Below are 22,225 nucleotides of genomic sequence, written 5' to 3'. Positions count from 1 at the left end.
TGGACTGGTCTAGACATATATGTTTTTACATCTCCCTCTCTCTCTTTCCTATATACAGGGAGTGCAGAATTATTAGGGAAATGAGTATTTTGTCCACATCATCCTCTTCATGCATGTTGTCTTACTCCAAGCTGTATAGGCTCGAAAGCCCAATACCAATTAAGCATATTAGGTGATGTGCATCTCTGTAATGAGAAGGGGTGTGGTCTAATGACATCAACACCAGAGGCGGAGCCAGACATTTGAAACACCCGGGGCTTAGCCCTAAAGGGTAGTATGCATGTGGGATTTTTTTGTTTGAGTTGTTTTGAGTTTTGCTCAAAAAAGAATGACTTCATATAGGGAAAAATATATATCACATGTGCAGGACACCTTAAACTAGTTTTTTAATTAAGCAGCAAGGCAGAACAAAGTCGAGGCTGTATCAAGACACGAGGACAAAATCCCAATTCAACCAGACCAAGAACTGATCCAGAATTAAAACAAGACTACAACAGTTCAAAATCAGGACTACTGAGGACTTAACCAAAGCTACGTCCACACGTACACGGGTATTTTTGAAAACGGAGATTTTCCGTTTTCGTTTTAAAAAATAATCCCGTCCACACGTAAACGCAGAAATGAAGGAAAACGCTGCTAGGAACATGCCAAAGCAACAGGTGGCGATATATTCCTAACCGTGTAGAAATGTTGGCCAATCAGAAGTCTAGAAGCCTCGGTCGGAAATAGTAAACAAAGATGGGGCAAAAAAGCAGAACCGAGTCGTATGTGTGGAGGGACAGTAACTGTGTGTATATGTAAGCATTTAAACACTGCAGAGAGTACAATTAACAGTAACAGTATTGTAGAAATTCATTTCACCGAAACAATAACGTGGCGCACACTGTGACGTCAAAAAAGGCGCACATCTTTGACGCTGCATTTTCTGCGTTTTCTCCATTTTTCTCGTCCACACGTAAATGCAAAAATGGAGTTTTCAAAAATATCCACCCTGGCTGGAGTTTTTAAAAATCTCCGTTTTCAGTGACCGAAAACGCCGTTTACGTGTGGACGGAAGGTGCAAACGCATAGAAAAATCTACGTTTTCAAAAATACCCGGGTACGTGTGGACGTAGCCCAAGACAGAACCAGAATCAGAACTAGATGATAGTAGCACTAAAAATCATCATATACCTGCACTACACTTGTTTTTTTAATTCTACCAAAGTCCACTATTTAGATTGAGAAAAGTTTATATAATTATTTAGCCTTGTTGTGCAAACAAGCCTGCATAACTTAATAAATGTAGAATTTGAAAAATAGCAAACCTAAAAAGAAACACTAGGTAAAAGATACATGAGTACCTATGATACAGTGATACTTTTGGTAAACAACCATTTGACTAACATGTGTGTCTCACCTGCTCTTGTTCCATCTCTGTTCTGTCCTCATTCTCCATCTCCCTCTCTGTTCCTCTCTCTCTCTGTGTTCCTCTCTCTCCCTCTTTGTGCTGACAATCATCAAATATACAGCTGAAACCAAATATTTACATACTCTTCAGATCAAAACACTTTTTTAATTGTAACATCAAATCAGACTAAATATTTTTTTTTTTTAGATTGATAAATATAAAAAACATATTTGTTAACTTTAAGAGTAAAGAGAGAAACTATCTGTATTTCTTAATTCTAAATGGCACCAAATTGTATTCAAACTGAGCCACACTTATGGAGCTCCACAGTTGTCTTCCTGGTGTTTTGGTTGACATCTCTTGATTTTCCCATGTCACAGAAACAGGCTCTGTGTTTTGCCTTATATGCATCCACAGCTGTGCCACCAATTTACTCACATGGACTCTACTAACCTATCAGAAGCTTCTTCAGCTCAGAATGGAATCGTCTGGAGTTTTCTTATTAATTAACAATAAACTTAGTGTACATGTACTCCTAAATTTGATCAAAGTGATAAAAAACAGAAAGCTCTGTCTCTCTTTATTCTGACATTTAACTAATTCAAAATATATTTCAATATTTATCTAAAACAAAAGTTTACTCTAAATTGATGTTGTACAGTAAAAATGTTTTATGTTTTCTCCCTAAAGTGTATGTAAATATCTGGTTACAAATGTGAATATCCTGCTGTGTACTGAAATCCCTCTTGTTTTGCATAGAAATATACTGAACAACATACAAAGCATAATATATAAAATAACATTTACCTGAGTTTTTTCTTTGAAAGAACCCTCTAATGTCCATTCTTATATTTCAGTACATAACTGAAACCGATTTAGTCGGGGAGGGTAAGAACTGAAAATATGAAATAAACACAGGTAAGCTAAGACTCTCTAAAAAACAAAAAATAGCATTTGTTCGGCTTTTCATTTCGCCGTTTGTTGATTCACTCGAAGAGCAAGTAACGTAATATTGGTCAAGTGATCAGTTTAATATCAATCTTTCGTGATACACCGTCATATTTACATTATTTGTACGGTAGGAATGATTTGCTTTGGTACCTGGTCAAACTTAAGCTCTCCTTAGTAGAGCTGGCTCCGTTTCTCCAACAGCGCACACACAGGTAGCAGCTGCCCCGCCCTCTTGCTCAGTCGCTTAGTGCCTGAGCTCGGATCATACCAATATCAGGGGGGATTCACGCACAGTTGTAAATTCCCACAGTGTGCACTATGTGCTTCGAATATTGTGTGTAATTTTTGTTTTATACAGTTGTCAGCCAGACATCTAACTATGAAAAAATTACACTCCAAAAGACCCCGGGCTTCTGACAAAACAACCCGGGCTTAAGCCCAGTAAGCCACCCCCACGCTCCGCCCCTGGGGCCCGTTCTTCGTACCTCGCTAAGTAAGTTAGCTGGATTTGATTGTTGACGATTTCGCGTGATCTTGGATCGTTCGGTTCCCCGAAGCTCATCCGGGACTTGCTGCCATAGCAACAGAGCCGTAAGCGTAAACCTGCTCGGGAGCAGGTTTACTTTATGTAAACAGGATTAGATCGCGGCCACGCAGGTATGTCCGCTTCATTTATACGAAAGCAACAGCGATATTCCACCACTGTTTCACCATAAATAAATATTATCAATGTAACTAAAGATAATGCAGCACTTGATCCATGTATTGATTTCACACAGATACATACAGGTCATTTCCTAAAAAAGGGAAATGTACTATTAATATTCTATTACATGTATGTGATTATTACAGATGTAATTCATATTTCAGAGTAGTAATCAGGGGCGGAGCGTGGGGGTGGCTTACTGGGCTTAAGCCCGGGTTGTTTTGTCAGAAGCCCGGGGTCTTTTGGAGTGTAATTTTTTCATAGTTAGATGTCTGGCTGACAACTGTATAAAACAAAAATTACACACAATATTCGAAGCACATAGTGCACACTGTGGGAATTTACAACTGTGCGTGAATCCCCCCTGATATTGGTATGATCCGAGCTCAGGCACTAAGCGACTGAGCAAGAGGGCGGGGCAGCTGCTACCTGTGTGTGCGCTGTTGGAGAAACGGAGCCAGCTCTACTAAGGAGAGCTTAAGTTTGACCAGGTACCAAAGCAAATCATTCCTACCGTACAAATAATGTAAATATGACGGTGTATCACGAAAGATTGATATTAAACTGATCACTTAACCAATATTACGTTACTTGCTCTTAGAGTGAATCAACAAACGGCGAAATGAAAAGCCGAACAAATGCTATTTTTTGTTTTTTAGAGAGTCTTAGCTTACCTGTGTTTATTTCATATTTTCAGTTCTTACCCTCCCCGACTAAATCGGTTTCAGTTATGTACTGAAATATAAGAATGGACATTAGAGGGTTCTTTCAAAGAAAAAACTCAGGTAAATGTTATTTTATATATTATGCTTTGTATGTTGTTCAGTATATTTCTATGCAAAACAAGAGGGATTTCAGTACACAGCAGGATATTCACATTTGTAACCAGATATTTACATACACTTTAGGGAGAAAACATAAAACATTTTTACTGTACAACATCAATTTAGAGTAAACTTTTGTTTTAGATAAATATTGAAATATATTTTGAATTAGTTAAATGTCAGAATAAAGAGAGACAGAGCTGTCTATTTTTTATCACTTTGATCAAATGTAGGAGTACATATACACTAAGTTTATTGTTAATTAATAAGAAAACTCCAGACGATTCCATTCTGAGCTGAAGAAGCTTCTGATAGGTTAGTAGAGTCCATGTGAGTAAATTGGTGGCACAGCTGTGGATGCATATAAGGCAAAACACAGAGCCTGTTTCTGTGACATGGGAAAATCAAGAGATGTCAACCAAAACACCAGGAAGACAACTGTGGAGCTCCATAAGTGTGGCTCAGTTTGAATACAATTTGGTGCCATTTAGAATTAAGAAATACAGACAGTTTCTCTCTTTACTCTTAAAGTTAACAAATATGTTTTTTATATTTATCAATCTAAAAAAAAAAAATATTTAGTCTGATTTGATGTTACAATTAAAAAAGTGTTTTGATCTGAAGAGTTTGTAAATATTTGGTTTCAGCTGTATATTTGATGATTGTCAGCACAAAGAGGGAGAGAGAGGAACAGAGAGAGAGAGAGGAACAGAGAGGGAGATGGAGAATGAGAACAGAGATGGAACAAGAGCAGGTGAGACACACATGTTAGTCAAATGGTTGTTTACCAAAAGTATCACTGTATCATAGGTACTCATGTATCTTTTACCTAGTGTTTCTTTTTAGGTTTGCTATTTTTCAAATTCTACATTTATTAAGTTATGCAGGCTTGTTTGCACAACAAGGCTAAATAATTATATAAACTTTTCTCAATCTAAATAGTGGACTTTGGTAGAATTAAAAAAACAAGTGTAGTGCAGGTATATGATGATTTTTAGTGCTACTATCATCTAGTTCTGATTCTGGTTCTGTCTTGGGCTACGTCCACACGTACCCGGGTATTTTTGAAAACGTAGATTTTTCTATGCGTTTGCACCTTCCGTCCACACGTAAACGGCGTTTTAGGTCACTGAAAACGGAGATTTTTAAAAACTCCAGCCAGGGTGGATATTTTTGAAAACTCCATTTTTGCATTTACGTGTGGACGAGAAAAACGGAGAAAACGCAGAAAATGCAGCGTCAAAGATGTGCGCCTTTTTTGACGTCACAGTGTGCGCCACGTTATTGTTTCGGTGAAATGAATTTCTACAATACTGTTACTGTTAATTGTACTCTCTGCAGTGTTTAAATGCTTACATATACACACACAGTTACTGTCCCTCCACACATACGACTCGGTTCTGCTTTTTTGCCCCATCTTTGTTTACTATTTCCGACCGAGGCTTCTAGACTTCTGATTGGCCAACATTTCTACACGGTTAGGAATATATCGCCACCTGTTGCTTTGGCATGTTCCTAGCAGCGTTTTCCTTCATTTCTGTGTTTACGTGTGGACGGGATTATTTTTTAAAACGAAAACGGAAAATCTCCGTTTTCAAAAATACCCGTGTACGTGTGGACGTAGCTTTGGTTAAGTCCTCAGTAGTCCTGATTTTGAACTGTTGTAGTCTTGTTTTAATTCTGGATCAGTTCTTGGTCTGGTTGAATTGGGATTTTGTCCTCGTGTCTTGATACAGCCTCGACTTTGTTCTGCCTTGCTGCTTAATTAAAAAACTAGTTTAAGGTGTCCTGCACATGTGATATATATTTTTCCCTATATGAAGTCATTCTTTTTTGAGCAAAACTCAAAACAACTCAAACAAAAAAATCCCACATGCATACTACCCTTTAGGGCTAAGCCCCGGGTGTTTCAAATGTCTGGCTCCGCCTCTGGTAGTAATTGCAAATTACTTCGTGTAATCAAGATGGGAGACCACGGCTATAAAAGCGAAGGTGGATTTGGGAAGCCTGTCGCAGCCATGTCCTGTCCGTTTACGCGAGCAACCCATTGCGGAAGGTGCAAGATTGATAAGGAGAGTCCTCAGAATTACGCGTATATTGCGGGACAGACAGGATCCTTTAGCTCAGCGCGACAGTGTGCTCATTGAGAGATATCGATTTTCCCGTGAGGGTATTATTTACTTAACCAACTTGTTGACGAGGGGGTGCAGGACCACCACCTGTCTTTTTTTGCTCTGCCCTTTTCTTGGTTGCTGTTATGAACAAACAAACAGAGTATTCCAGGGTCTCTTTCCTAGAGACGAAAAGCAATATAAGTGATAAATATTACCATTCTGTAGAATATTCTTATATTTCACTTTTACTTGTTCCCATGTTCTAGTGGGTCCTGTTGTGGCTCTAATGTGAAAGGGGATATAATGTAATATGATATAATATAGTGTGATATGATAAATTTACCCTACTGCCTACTGGTGTTGGCCAGAGGGGCCGATGGCGCAATATGGCAGCCTGGCTTCTGCCAGTCTGCCCCAGGGCAGCTGTGGCTACAACCGTAGCTGCCTCCACCAGTGTGTGAATGTGAGAGTGACTGAATAGTGGCATTGTAAAGCGCTTTGGGTGCCTTGGAAAGCGCTATATCAATCCACTCCATTATTATTGTTATTATTAAATTACTTACGAGTTTAATTTGTCAGCAACTTTCTGCCAGCCCTCTCTCCTTGCTTTTGCAGCCTTTGCAGTGTTCCCTTGCGTTTTAATTAAACTCTGAAACTCCTGAAATCCCTCACTCAAGAGTTCTTGCTCTGCTGCCGAAAAATACCGAGCGCGCTCCTTCGACATTTTCGCCGACCAATCAAAGGGTTGCCGATCAATGTTTCTACTATCGATGCGTAGCCCCTTTTACGACACCCAGTGATCTCACATTACTTCATCCAGCTGTACTGATCGTCAACAGCAGGTGTGTTCGGGGAACCGGATTAGCGAGCTCACGGTTAGCGCGATGGTTTGGTCTTGGATGTGTCATTTGATCTTGGATGTAGTAAGCGACGTACGAAGAACGGGCCCCTGGTCGCTGATTTGTTTTTGTTTTGTTTTTGAATGTCAGAAATGTATATTTGTGAATGTGGAGATATTATATTGGTTTCACTTGTAAAAATAAATAATTGAAATGGGTATATATTTGTTTTTTGTTAAGTTGCCTAATAATTATGCACAGTAATAGTCACCTGCACACACAGATATCCCCCTAAAATAGCTAAAACTAAAAACAAACTAAAAACTACTTCCAAAAACATTCAGCTTTGATATTAATGAGTTTTTTGGGTTCACTGAGAACATGGTTGTTGTTCAATAATAAAATTATTCCTCAAAAATACAACTTGCCTAATAATTCTGCACTCCCTGTATATACCGTAATTGTCGGGCTATAAGCCGCTACTTTTTGCACAAGCTTTGAACCCTGCGGCTTTTAGTCAGGTGCGGCTTTTCTATGGATTGTCCATGATTTTTGTCATATCGTAAGACGATTTGTTTTGTTTGTTCCGCTGTTGTACGGCACTACGTTGCCTGGCGGAAGGATCGGGGTTCAAGAGTGGTATGTTAGTCACATGTCCGTCCGCCAGGCAACGTAGTGCCGTACGAAGTAGCGCGAAAAACAAACTTCAAAGTAGCGCTACGCGTTCAGCGGGAGGCGTGGATGATGAGCGGCGATAAACTTGCGAAAAGCAAGTTATGCCCAACTCCACCGGTGGATTCTGACAGCGTGGAAAAGTGTGAAAACATCCACGATCACCAACGGATTTTGAAGGGCTGGACTGCTGCATGATGGAGAGGAGGACACCGCCACGGCCCTTCTGAGGGTGTTCAACTCTGACACTGACAATGAGGATTTCTTTGGTTTTGAAAGTGACAATGAAAGAGAGAAGCGGAGAGTGGATGACGAAGCCATCCTGAGCCTGTTTGTATCCGACACTGGAGGAGAGGACTTTGGTGGTTATAGTGCGCAGGAAGAAGAGAAAGATGGTGGTGAATGACTGACTTTTCTTCTTGTTAAAGCTGTGTCACTGCACCTGAGCCTAAAAGGTAGTCCAATCTATTTTTCTGGTGTGCTATAGGTTACTGTTATGTACTACATGTGCAAATATGTACCCATAACTTGTTTTTCAAAATATTAATAAAAGGGGTGTGTCTCCAAACAGCCATCTCTTTCCTGACAATTCGCTTTGTGCATATTCTCTTACATATGATAAGTCAACATTGAAACACCTGCGGCTTTTGGTCAGGTGCGGCTAATGTATGTACAAAACAGGATTTTTCCCCTGATTTTAGCTTGTGCGGCTAATATTCAGGTGCGCTTTGTAGTCCGGGAAATACGGTATATATATATAAAATAAAAAAAAATTCCCCGCCCGCCCCTGCTGGCAGTCAATCCTTCAAGCTCGGGTCCTCTACCAGAGGCCTGGGAGCTTGAGGGTCCTGCACAGTATTTTAGCTGTTCCTAGGACTGCGCTCTTCTGGACAGAGATCTCAGATGTTGTTCCCGGGATCTGCTGGAGCCACTCACCTAGCTTGGGAGTCACCGCACCTAGTGCTCCGATTACCACTGGGACCACCGTCACCTTCACCCTCCACATCTTCTTGAGCTCTTCTCTGAGCCCTTGGTATTTCTCGAGCTTCTCGTGTTCCTTCTTCCTGATGTTGCTGTCATTCGGATCCGCTACATCGATCACTACGGCCGTCTTCTTCTGTTTGTCTACCACCACTATGTCCGGTTGGTTAGCCACCACCTGGCCAGAGGGGCCGATGGCGCGATATGGCAGCCTCGCTTCTGTCAGTCTGCCCCAGGGCAGCTGTGGCTACAACTGTAGCTTGCCTCCACCAGTGTGTGAATGTGAGAGTGAATGAATAGTGGCATTGTAAAGCGCTTTGGGTGCCTAGAAAAGCGCTATATAAATCCAATCCATTATTATTATTATTACCACCATTTTGTCCGTCTGTATTTGGAAGTCCCACAGGATCTTAGCTCGGTCATTCTCCATCACCCTTGGGGGCATCTCCCATTTTGTCCCCGGGACTTCCAGGTTATACTTGGCACAGATGTTCCTGTACACTATGCCGGCCACTTGGTTATGGCGTTCCATCTATGCCTTGCCTGCTAGCATCTTGCACCCTGCTGTCATGTGCTGGATTGTCTCTGGGGCATCTTTACAGAGCCTGCACCTGGGGTCTTGCCTGGTGTGATAGACCCCAGCCCCTATGGATCTTGTGCTCAGTGCTTGTTCCTGTGCTGCCATGATTAGTGCCTCTGTGCTCTCTTTCAGTCCAGCTTTGTCCAGCCACTGGTAGGATTTCTGGATATCAGCCACCTCCTCTATCTGCCGGTGGTACATACCGTGCAGGGGCCTGTCGTTCCATGATGGTTCCTCGCCTTCCTCCACTTTCTTGGGTTTCTGCTGCCTGAGGTATTCACTGAGCACGCTGTCAGTTGGGGCCATCTTCGTGATGTATTCGTGGATGTTCCTTGTCTCATCCTGGACTGTGGTGCTGACACTCACCAGTCCCTGGCCTCCTTCCTTCCGCTTAGCGTACAGCCTCAGGATGCTGGACTTGGGGTGAAACCCTCCATGCATGGTAAGGAGTTTTCTTGTCTTTATGTCAGTGGCTTCTATCTCCTTTGGCCAGCCTATTACCCCAGCAGGGTACCTGATCACGGGCAGGGCGTAGGTGTTGATGGCCTTGTCTTGTTCTTACCGTTCAGCTGACTCCTCAGGACTTGCCTGACCCTCTGCAGGTACTTGGTGGTTGCAGCTTTCCTAGCGGCCTCTTCATTGTTCCCATTCGCCTGCGGGATCCCCAGGTACTTGTAACTGTCCTCTATGTCTGCAATGTTGCCCTCTGGTAGTTCAATCCCCTCAGTTCTGACTACCTTCACTCTCTTTGTTACCATCCGACTACACTTCTCCAGTCCGAACGACATTCCAATGTCATTGCTCTATATCCTGGTGGTGTGGATCAGTGAATCGATGTCTCGTTCACTCTTGGCATACAGCTTGATGTCATCCATGTACAGGAGGTGGCTGACAACTGCTCCGTTCCGTAGTCGGTATCCGTAGCCAGTCTTGTTAATGATCTCACTGAGGGGGTTCAGGCCTATATATATATATATATATATATATATATATATATATATATATATATATATATATATATATATATATATATATATATATATATATATATATATATATAAGAATAAGAAACAATATTATCCTCTCATTAGATTAGATTTATATTGTGGACAACAAATCTCTTCAGAAAAGCTTGGATGGGTGGAGATCGTGAAAAAAAACAATGTAAGTAGAAAGGTGTAGGAAGATGGGCGCCTAAATCTTTTGAATAAGACAGGTGAATAAAGACAGAGAAAGATTACTGCTGACACTGCTTCCCCTGCATGCTTGATAACCAGATGTAGGAGGTTTGGGAAGGTGATGTCTTCTGAGGTCTGCTGATCTGCAGGGACTGCAACTTCTTGAACTAATGCCATACTTGATTTGATGGAAATGTCTTTATTTGTCCCTTGTCAAGATCTTTTCCTTTTTTAACTATTTTTTAGACTGATTTTGATTATTGTTCGGAGCACAAATGCAAATACCTATCATTGTTGTTGTTATTATTATTAATGTTATAACTGTAACGGTAACTGTACCAAAGCTCCTGCCAGTGTTCTGCAGACGAGCACTTTGTTCGGAAGCAGGCAGTATTGAAGGCTTCTCACACCACACAGATAAACACAAATAACACAGTTGAGCAAACACACAGTGGGAGATATGGATTTCTGTTGATGACCGTGTTCGAGTCGCCTTAAGCTGCACACCTGTGGAGGAGAAGGTCGATAACTGTCTGTCAACAATACACGTGCAGGAGTCTATGGTGCATTTGCAGCTTCCAGACAGACACACACACAAGCAACAAAAAAAGAGAAACAAGAGCGTTTGGTTTTGATCCAAGCTTTCCTGAGCTCTGAGCTCTTCAGAAAAGTTGGTAACTGTTCCTCATTTGTTTTACTGACAGTGGTTCAATCAGGCTCTTTAGATTTACCTAGAGACAAATCACATGAGATAAATATAGGATGCAATCACACGCTATTAAGTGACTGCGTGTGCATGTTCAAGTGTGTGTTCAACTGCAAGGGTCCAGCAGAACTTCAGAGACCATTAGAGAGGTCGAAACTCAGATATAATAAAACTTTGCAGTAGAATATCCTGCTGACTTTTACACATTAAAGATAGTGTAATTCCATATTTCTGAGGAGTCGTGTCAAATTGCAAAAACACACAGAGAGTACCTTTAATGTCATGTAAATTTTAATTAAAACACAAATTAGTGAGAGATATTGTCTATTGAGCATGCAGACATGTGACCATGTAACCACGTTACATGAAGTTGTTTGCCATTTTGGAGGTTTGGCAATCATGGTGACAATGTAGGATCAAATGAATAAGGCTCCCCTCACACAGACCCAAAAATCTACTTCTGATAGCTTTGGTCATTAGCATATTGCTGTGGTCTTAGTTTAAATTTGTTAGCATCTTATTCAGTTGCTCACCTGTAAGTAACTGTACTTCCTTCACCAGCAGTTACACGCCCCACAGTTGCTGGTCCACACATCACTTTCAGTGTGTATGTAGCTTAACACGCAACAAAGAGGACTGCAATGGAGGGTACATCCATCTAAAACATCAAATATAAAACTACAAGACTGCTTAACCCATAATTACCAGAAAACCCAGAACTTAGAATGCTAGAATAATCACTGAAAGAAAGCTATAATGAAACTCTTCCAAATAGTAATCAAAATGAGAGCTGAAGAATAAGAGTGAAAAGCAAACTAAAAAGTCAACAAATAACAATAAGTAGAAGTCCTCATTGGCCTAACAAAATCTACAGACCATGATGTTAACAAATTATATTATTTTCCTGAGTACACAAAAGAAAAAAAGATATGAATAAACTGGAAGAAAACAGTGAAAGGAAAAACAGCATAATGACAGAAATGTAAATCAAATCAGACAAAAGCTCAAATATTTACTAATCTAGTTGCTACCAGAACTGTCTTCTATACAGTGTAAAGAAACCAGTGATCAGTATGGTTGTTTAGATGTATCCTACAATATTAAAACACCAATAAAATATTCCTTAAAATGAGCCACAAGCACAACTCATAAGATTCAACTACATATGAAATCCAGTGAGCCATAAATACATCTGCCATGACTCCATGTTGCACACTCACCAGCACACATATACACATTTGTATGTACACACTCTCACAAACATATGAAAGTTAAACGTAGGGAAACACACACCAACAACCTGACAGCTTTACTTTGTGCTTTTAGACGTAAAGTGGTCCGAAATCTAATCTGTAAAAACAATTTAATTAACTACGGTTTTCACAACTGTCCAAAGTGTTTCAGGAGAAATGTGAGGTGTTTAGCTTTGGACTGGCATAATGAAAAACTGCTTTCCAGGAAAAGTTACAGAAGATAAGAGTATAGGTCAAAACAAGTGAATGTATAAGAGCAAATTTGAAGTTTGTTCTTTGGTTTCAATACATTTTTATGACAATGTAATTTCTCGCAAGATGATTATATGTAATTAAAGTTGTTCTTATTGTACAATTATATACTTGATCAGCCATCACTCTAAAATATGAAATATATTTAAAATATTCTAAGTTAAGCTCCCAAAGAACAAATCAACAAATCATTGCATTACATAATATGCAGTCACTGCACGGATGCGTCATCACTGTGACAAATTAATTGATTAGACAGAATCTCTTATGTCAGGGAGAAAGTTGAACAGAGATAAATATCTGCATGCCTTTTCTTTATTAAATATGTGATTTTAGGTTGGTGACAGTACCAAATCACAACAACAGTTGCCTTGAGGTGCTTTATACTGTAAGGTAAAGACCCTACAATAATACAGATATCAAATGACCTGTATGAGCAAGCACTTGGTGACACCGGGAAGGAAAAACTCCCTTTTAACAGGAAGAAACCTTAAAACCTTAGGCAAAACCAGGCTCAGGCTCATCCTGTCATGGCTGTGCTGTGGCAGGCAGGATGTGGGACCCAGGTGCAGGACTCGAACACGAAAAGGTAACTTAAAGTGGCAGCTTTATTCACTAGGAAAACTTGAATACTAGATCTAAGAAACAAAACATAATAACCGGGAGCTAGGAGACTAGGAACTCAGGAGACCAGAAACTAGAAAACAAAGAAACTAAAAAAGTAGGAGTTGACGAGAAAACAAACACGGAGACCAGGAGCAGCACAGAGAGGGTATGACGCGACAATGGGCAGAGGAAAACACAGGGAGTAATGAGGGAATGGGAAACAGAAAGGAAACACAACACTGGGACTAATCTGACGTAACGAGATGGGGAGGAAGCAAAACTGAGTACACTGAACACAGGAAAAGGAACTATCAAAATAAAACAGGACCGAAATGCAAGCTTAACACAGTGACTGGGGACACATAGAGAACATAGAAACAAGGGGGACTAGACATGAAACGTGGGACATGGGCACAGCACAGAGTAGACATGGGAACAGAGACTAAACACAGGCTGAGATAGATACTAAGGGAGGAAGGACTACAGTCACTAAGAACATAAGAAATAAAGATAACCAAAACCAGCAACAACAATAATCAAAAAATATAATTCCAGAGTCTGAAACTAAATACTGGGTTGCAGACTCAGTGCCGTGACACATCCGGTGTCTCCCTGGATGAATTGGAAGCAATGACTGAGTCATTGGTTGGAAGAGGTGGTTGACATGAATGAAGTTTGAGACTTTATGCCTATACTGCTGCCTCCGAGATCCAAACCCAGAAAAGCGGTAGAAAATGGATAGTATGAAAATTTCTTTTTATTGTCATCATTAGAGCTAGAGCTGAACAATAGACTGTGAAACTAAACTCCCTATATGAATGTGAACAGTCATTCTGTAGACAAGGGATAAGTCTTTTTGGTACCAGACGTTTGGCTGATTTCTGCTTATAATGTGCTTTTGGTCTGAATTGCGTTGTCAAATCATGTTTTTGTTGAATACAGGTAAATGGTACATATGAGGAGCTCTTTTGGGGAGCAAAAGTACATATCCACAGGTTCTGTCTGATGACATTTCAGCTTTTTATTTGTTTTTCTTAATTGATCACCTGTCTTAAAAAAAAGATTTACACCAGCTGGTTGTTTCCTTTAGAGACAAGGTCATCAAATAGTATTAGATGTCATTTGGTATTAGATGTCAATATACATCTTATATTCTTTTCTCACTTTAAAAAATAATTACTTTCATCAATGTCTTTTTTTCAATGAGCAGCATACTAAATGTTCTCCTTAAGAATGAAGCTCTTTAGACAAATAACCTGTTGTTAATGTAGTGTCAAGAACCATGTTAATATCCACTTTGCTACACAGCAATTGGACTGTTCTTTCTAACCTGCTTCCTTCAGAAGCAAAACACATTTAAACCAAGATGAAGTGGGTGTATGTCTAATGTGTCTTATGAATACATGCATGCAAACTTACTTCTCTGTCCTTGAGCTTCATGGCCAGTACTAACTGGTTTCTGTGATTGGCCAGTGCTTCTCTGTAATTGCTTTTGGAGAAAAGGGCAGAGCCGAGGTTCCCATGAGCTCGACATTCCCCTGACTGGTCACCTGTGGAAGACGAATTTTACCTACACTGTAGCCGTTTTTCCACACACCATAAACTACTACTTTCAAGTTTTCCATACCTAGAGTCTTGGTCACCTCCAGGTCCTGTTGCATGTAGGCCATACTCTTCTCTATATTACCTAAAGACCAGTATGCAGAACTAAGGGCAGAGTAGACGGATCCACGCAGCTTTAGTGAGCACGTGCCAATCTTCAGCCCTGCCTCCAGAACTACAGCTGAGGCTCCATGGAAACCATGTGTCAGTAGCTCCTGGCCGATGACGGAGACAACCACAAACGGACTCTTGTCTAGCTTCATCTTCTGCAGCTGCTGGTAGGTGGGCTCAAGTGTGTCTGTGAAGATGTGACAGATAGACAAAAACACAGGTGATTTAAGAAAATTCAATTAATTATCATTTTATGTGTTACAAACATTAATATGACCATTCTTAAGCGCCATTGGACAAGATACTGAGTGTGTGGCCTGAAAACTTCCTTGGCCCTGTGGCATTCGGCTGTGGGACTGTAGCATCCTGCTGATACAGAAAGAACACTACACCTGCCCTGGCTCTTTTTCTACACAGAAAGTAAAATAAAAGCAGAAGCCCTGGAACTTCTGTGTTTGTGCTCGTGCACACTTTCAAAGCAACACTATGCAACTTTTAAGAAGTAATATCACACTTACTCTTACAAGTAGAGAGTTACATTAATAAGCGATAAAATGCACCCACACTTAGAAGCAATGCTGGTAAAGCCTCATTAGGTCTGGCATGACCCATTTTAAGCTTATGTAAGCACACTTTAAAGTCTATATTGCTCTGTAAGTGCTGTGTAACTTCAGAAAAGTCTGAAGTTAAACTGCACAGAATCTTATATCCTTTTGCTACTATGTTATAGTCTCAGAGCAAACACACAAAAATATGCATCTGCTATCTGATGACAACTACATCTACAAAATTCTGCTTCACAGATGACATTTTCATATAATTTAAGCTAAATGTATGTAGCCTCAAACAACAGTTTTCTATTTAAAGACATAAAGGACTTAAGTTCCATGTTCCATGTTTTGGAAAGATTGCAGCACATCTCAGCTTTGTGTTCAACTCTGTGTGCAAGCAGGCGCGCGTGTGTCTCCTTCACTATGTGAATATCATAATGAAGCAGACACACAGAGCAGACATGAAGTAAAGCTATTGTTATTCAAGTTGATCGCAACTCTTTGGGGTTCTATGCAATTAAACAATCCCTAAATTGGAAAACGATTGCTTGTGGAACATCTAGGAGGAAAAAAAAATCCACATTCACCCATAACAAAGTATGTAATTGAAATTGCTGCTGCTGAAAGGGACTAACTGAAATATTTTTACAAAAACAAATATATCTATTCCAAGTTCAATACCCCCTCCCAACCCCCCCAAAAAACAAAACAAAACAAAACAAAACAGTTCTCTTGTGTCAAAAGTCATATTTTGTAGTATTTGAGATGAACTGTAGCAGTTTCCATTTGCATTTTTCGAGTCTTTCATTCTGCTTTGTCAAACTGAAAAGTTTTGTTTATCAGGCTAATCTGAGGAGGACCTATTAGATAGCGTTCTGTTACAATTGTCTACCCTAGAGGCCTAGAAAGACAGAGGAGCCACCTACTCTTTCATGCTGATAACAATGCAGCTCCTTAGTGTGTGTGTACTACACACTATACTGACATTCTCTATGGTCCAACATGTTGCCCTGCCTACTGCTTACTCAAGCATTGCAACTCAATTTTACTTGGAGGCTTGCTTTGAAGATTATAAGAGATCAAGTTTTGAAGGGTGCTGCCCTTGGGTGGGAGAACAACCTCCTGCAGTGCAACAGACCTGCGGGAGAGCTTTGCTGTAGTCCAGGCTGGACTCAGTTATGATATACTGTTTGCTGCTGCCACTGATTCAAACATACTGTCATCATTTTCAAAATGTGCATTTTTTGTTTTCCATCTACTCCATTATTCTGGCAGCGCTACTGCTTAAACTTTGAAACAAAGTCTTTTGTTTTCTGTTGTAAATTTCTAATTTGAAACATGATAAAGTCGATTATCAATAGCCTTGTGCTCAACCCCACTGGATACACAAGTTGGACCTCAAAGGGAAATAAGATGAAGGGAGGTTGGCTGGTGCAAGAACACATGCAAATGCCCAGCTCTAATTCAGATACAGCTGAAGGGCAAAACAACATAATCCAGTGCAAATTCTAGCCTGCAAACCATTCTTGATTGTTTGTACTTTTCCTTCATCTTTGTGTGCTGTTGAGACCTACACATAAAAGTACACTGTGAACTGTGGGGTGGTTAGATCAATGACACATGAGAATCTACCTTGTAAATATTTCATCATGAACCCTGCGAGAAGCAAATTCATGTGAATAAACATAATGATAAAACTAACCTAGACCCTTCAGTGTCCACAGCGCTTTAATTTAAGGATGTTTGTGAACTTCCTAAATCTGGAAGAGGACATAATCAGGAATTAATCAGAACACATAATAAGTTTTCTGTGCTTCAGAAGTGTGTACACCCACTGAAATCTTTCAAATGTTAGTCATTATTTCTAGAAATTAGTATTTGGCCTTAAAATTAGCATTCCACCTCTGTGGCCCGCTTCAGCCGCTGGCAATGTGCTGTCTGCATTTAAAGAAGCTGCAGTTTACGATCTGCCTAAAATGTAATCTCGGCGCTGAAGTGTACCTTTGACTTAATCAAAAACCCACAAAATTCAACACCAATAGAAATGGAATGTAACAAAGTACATATACATTATAATTCTGCTGTACTACATTTCTCGGAGGCTAATGTGCTCATTTATCCCACAGCTCTAGTTGTGTATCAGATTACATTTTTTCATAACCATCTTGCTCAGTATCTACAGTTTGGGGTTTAAAAGTAAAGATGATGCATCCCTATATGGCAGAGAATTATTTTTCTATTTTACTGGCTTTAATTTAAAAAAAAAAAAAAATCAAAATTCTCCCCTATAGCCTTTTTTAATTGCAGTTTGGTCCATATAAAGCTATCAAGTCATAAAGCCACCAAGTTTCCTATTTATGACATTCTGTGTTACTGTATTTTGCCTGCTACAAGCCTGTTTAAACACGACTCTGTTGTTTATTTGTATGCATGCTGGACATGTGGAGGTCTATAGTGCAACTACAACTGGACAGGTCCAAATTTTTTGTGGGCCCACACAGCGGTACAGTGGATAGCAATGCTTGTTCACAGGAAGAAGGTCCTAGTTCAATTCAATTCAATTTTCAATTCAATTTTATTCATATAGCGCCAAATCACAACAAAAGTCGCCTCAAGGCGCTTTATATTATACAGTAGATACAGAGAAAAAGTTGCCTGGGGTCTGTCTGTGTAGACTTTGCATGTTTTTTTTGCCATAGTCCAAAAACATGTTGGCTAAGTCAGCTGGGGCTACAGCTTCCAAACAGTAAGGATAATGGATGGATATTTGGACAGATGGTTGGTTTTCCTGCTTTTGCTTTGGCACAGATTTTATACCAGATGCTCTTTCTGACACAATCCTCCCATTTTGTCTGGGCTTTAGGACTACTCTACCTTACAATCACTGTAATCACATTACATTTTTTCATAGTGCATTATTGTACTAAATTCAATAATCACTTTACAGTAACAATTATGTAATTCTTTGTGTTACAAAGATTTTGCCTAACAAAGCTATATTTCTTGAGGGTTCAAGAACTGAAGGAAAGTTCAGCTTCAACAATCAAATCGTATTTATTCAAATACACCAGTGCTGCTGCCTGTCAATCAAATTATGTCATGACATGTAAACATAACTTGTATCTAGTTGTTGGTCACTTCAGAGAATCATCACCCTGTTATGCTGTTGTTGTATAAGCAAATTTATAAAAGGCAGCTAGATTGGCTAATCCTTACTCCTTTAATCTGTTAGGTTGTGTTGGGCTCCAGCCTAAATATAAGGCACACCCACAGTCAAGAGCTGAAACAACATGTGAATCCTGCCTATGTCTCAGAAAAATCATACCATGTCATATATACCTATTCATTTTTTACCTTCCTTAACTTAGATGGCTTCAATAATGTTATGTTGACAGCATTAATACTGTAACTTGCTTCGGACAGTCCTTGTGTATAACACATCCACTCACTCGCTGTACCTGAATGTAAATAAATATGACTGTGGGAGACACCAGACAACAACAGTCTTTATAATTGGCAGTAGATGGAACCTGTCACTTCATTGTCAAGAAGATTCATCTGAAGCAGGAATGGATGAGAGTCATTCCTTTACTTCCACGAGTGGAAGCTGGCGACGACTACCTTTTATCTCCACGTTTCGCTTTCCGTTCTATCTAAGATGCTTGTTTTATGCATTTTCTGAATCTCTCTTTTCTCTATATATCTCTCTTCTCTCGTATCAAACATGCATCCCTTTCTTTGTGCGGCCTGAATCATCAGAGGGATCTTTTTTTTCTTTTTCACATCCTAGTCCCGGAGGAGGGCTACTGAATAAAAGAATAAAAGAAAAGTAATAACTTGGCAGTTTCCCTAGTGCATACATCTAACTTTCCTTGCCTACAAGTTTTCCAGCACAAAATTGTAGTTTTCTGCTTATGATGTTCTTTTGTTTGTCTCTCCCCTTGTAAATGTGAGTCATGTTGTTTCAGATGTGTTGGCACAGTGAGAGAAAGGCGGAATGAAGTCCGGTGTTAGACATGCCCACCTCTTAGAGGCGACTTCATGGCAGCCTCCACCATACCAACAAGCAGCTGGAGACTCTTGGGGTCTTGGGCGAGGCCGGAAGCGAACGCTGCCAGGGCATCGGCATGACGACCCAGGTACTGTAGGGCAACACCCTGACGAAAGTAAGCCTGAAAAGAAAAAACACAATTATAATTTTTTTTTAATGTTTTAAATTTCATATTTTTTGACATTTTGAAACACTTGTTTATTTCTCTTCTGAGGTTTGTTGAAATACTGCAAAAATATATAACTGCAGTTTTATGCAAAACAGCAATAAAGCTACACGTATACATAAAAGGGCATAGCGGTGATTAATTTAGCAAAATGCTAAATGGACGGGTACTTATATAGCACCTTACTATTCACTTTCAGCACTTTATATTACAGGTCTTATTCACCAAAGCAGACACGCATTCATACTGCACTCTTTTTTCTTCTTCTATGCCTAAGTGCTTCTTATCTAACATTCACACACACACTCGCACTCTGGTGTATCCAAAAATATGGTGACACATGGAGTGGAGGAGCTGGGGATCAATACACTAACTTTAGACCATGTTTAATACAAACATTCACCATATTAACACTACATAACAGAACTTTCACTTTAAATAGTCTGTTTGGTTCTTTGTTCACACCATGAAAAGTTAAGTTTAAAAAAATGTAATATCCTTATTTATCATATTTATCTCTAAATTTGGATTGTTGCTTTGAAGTCTGACTGTTGAACAAAGACATTATAAATATTACAAGTTTTGTTTCTTCATTTATGTCCTTAACACTTGGGATTCGACTGTACTGTTAGCTCCACTGTTAGGGAATAGCCTCCTGTTCAGCAAGCCAGAAGTCTTTCCATTTTAGATTTTTACATGACTGTCTTTAAGAAGGCTCTGAAAAAGATCCAATAGTTTAAACATTTACAGAACCCATTCTGAATAAGGAGAACAGTTACACTTGATAGTTAACAGAGTTTGGCACAGCAGTTTTTGTTCTATGGTTCCAGCAGCTGCATTTGAATTGTTTAAAAGCACACAGAAAACTGTGCTCTTCTCTAAAACATTTTTACTTTAGTCTAATCTACTTGCTAGTCCACACACTACTGTACTGTTTGATTTATTTGCACATATGTGTTAGCCATGCATCTATTATTCTTTGTTTTTAATGTGGGGTATCCTAAATGTTCCCAAATGAAACCTGTTCTATTTATAGATTTTTTATTTGCTTTGATATTTGGTCATCAAACACAGCAAGACATCATTATTCAGTGTCTGATAACTCAGGTACATTAGCTGTAGTTGTTGGGTCTGCGCTTCCACAGCCCCGCTGGTTTAGAGACTTATTCCCGATAACGAAGCAAGATGAACACCTCAACCAGTTTTTCACATGCTAGCAAGGGAAGGATCTCAGAGCAGCCCTTCTGCCCTCGGTGTAAGACCACTTCGAAGAACAATCACCCCACAGCAGCCTTTTATTTCTGTGACACACAGTTTCACAAACACTCATTGTAAAATCCCCCTATGGTGTCAGGCACTAGGTGTGTATGCATGTGCGTGTGTGTATGTATGTGTATGGATGTGCACGTGAGAGTGTGTGTTTGTGTCTGGGGGTGCGTTTGTGTGACCTCCTGTCCACAATAGGGTCATAAAGGCAGGAAGTTTACTAAACAAGAAAACAGAACCCTCACATAGGATGTGCTCCTATAAAACACTATAGCCTCCTCCACCAACAGGCTGGGGAGCGAGTCAGAAACAAAGGAATGTCTTTGACCATATAGTTTGAACCAAGCCTTACAAATTTAAGTACAATAATGACAACATTTAACAATTTGACTCCAACAGTAGTAAAAACAACCTTTGGATTAAAAGTAACTTTTTAAGAAGTGCTCAGTGATTTTCACATAACCTTAAATAATGAAAAGGTCGAGCACCGATGTGGCATTTACACATTGGTTACACACTCTTTCCATATAACACACAGCAACATGCATTTCATTAGGACCCCCTTGTGCATTTCACAGCTGGATTAGAGACAATGCATCATGACATCAGATTCATGAAGACAACTCAAGAGACGGCACGTGCAACACAAACATATCATCTTCTTCTCTCACTGCTGACCTTACTGTAACCTAATTGTCTTGCCCCCTTCTCTCTTCGCCTTCATTCCTCTTCTTTTTACTTCTCATTTATCATCCAACCCTCCCTCCCCCCATTTAAGCACAAGCTCTCATGACAGTGAGTGAATTAAGACAAAGAGGAGATCAATTAGATTACATGCTAGCTGCTGTCCCGCCTGCCACTTTCTACAGCCTTGCCGTCTTTGTCCCATCCTCATCTTCAGACAGCTTCATTGAAACAAATGGAGTTTGAGGTCAAGTCTCAGTGCAGAATGTGAACAGACCACGGTGTCATTTCACTGATGATTAACACGAAAGTGATTTAAATGGTTGGTAATTACAGCTGAGGCCATATGCCTTAACACACTCATTATGAAAATGCCTCAGTCAGTCACAGCAGGCTAATATTATAATATTCTCTATTTGTGGAGCACTTTTCAAAAAATCAGAGTCAAAAGTTAAATTGCTACAAAATATGAAATACTTAAGCTGTCCAATTAAAGTGAGTTTTAAGAAGCTGGTTTAAGGTTTTAATGTTGTGGATCGTTGAGATATCTGAGTTCATATTGCTGGCAAAATCCTAGAGTTTGTTCTCAAGTCTCCGTCCACTAGTGTTCCTAACCTGATCTCTCTTTGTACATAGATTTCTTGGACCTGTCCCTTAACCAGTTTGGAGTGTCTGTTTGTCGGAGTGGCATAGAGCGTGGAGAAGTGTGAGTGGCAGAAGAGGAGTGATTGTGTGAGCAAGA

The 22,225-nt window shown here is 39.9% G+C and overlaps 1 protein-coding gene across 2 annotated transcripts in view; it reads right to left on the bottom strand.

Annotated features, from left to right (window-relative positions):
- The window catches only part of ttc28 (tetratricopeptide repeat domain 28), a 166,622-nt gene that overhangs the window by 61,533 nt on the left and 82,864 nt on the right, over window positions 1-22,225 (bottom strand). For both annotated transcript variants that reach the window (XM_040007449.1, XM_040007450.1), the window contains exons 3-5: window positions 19,341-19,488; window positions 14,680-14,952; window positions 14,472-14,602 (exon numbers count right to left, since the gene is read on the bottom strand). In XM_040007449.1, coding sequence (XP_039863383.1) covers window positions 14,472-14,602; window positions 14,680-14,952; window positions 19,341-19,488 — 552 coding nt within the window. The remainder of the gene's footprint in view (window positions 1-14,471; window positions 14,603-14,679; window positions 14,953-19,340; window positions 19,489-22,225) is intronic.

Source organism: Simochromis diagramma, unplaced genomic scaffold (assembly GCF_900408965.1).
Source record: "Simochromis diagramma unplaced genomic scaffold, fSimDia1.1 OVJJ01000682.1, whole genome shotgun sequence".
In the NCBI taxonomy this organism is placed as follows: domain Eukaryota; kingdom Metazoa; phylum Chordata; class Actinopteri; order Cichliformes; family Cichlidae; genus Simochromis; species Simochromis diagramma.
The sequence above is the reverse complement of the archived record's forward strand: the minus strand, read 5'-3'. Positions and strand labels throughout refer to the sequence as shown.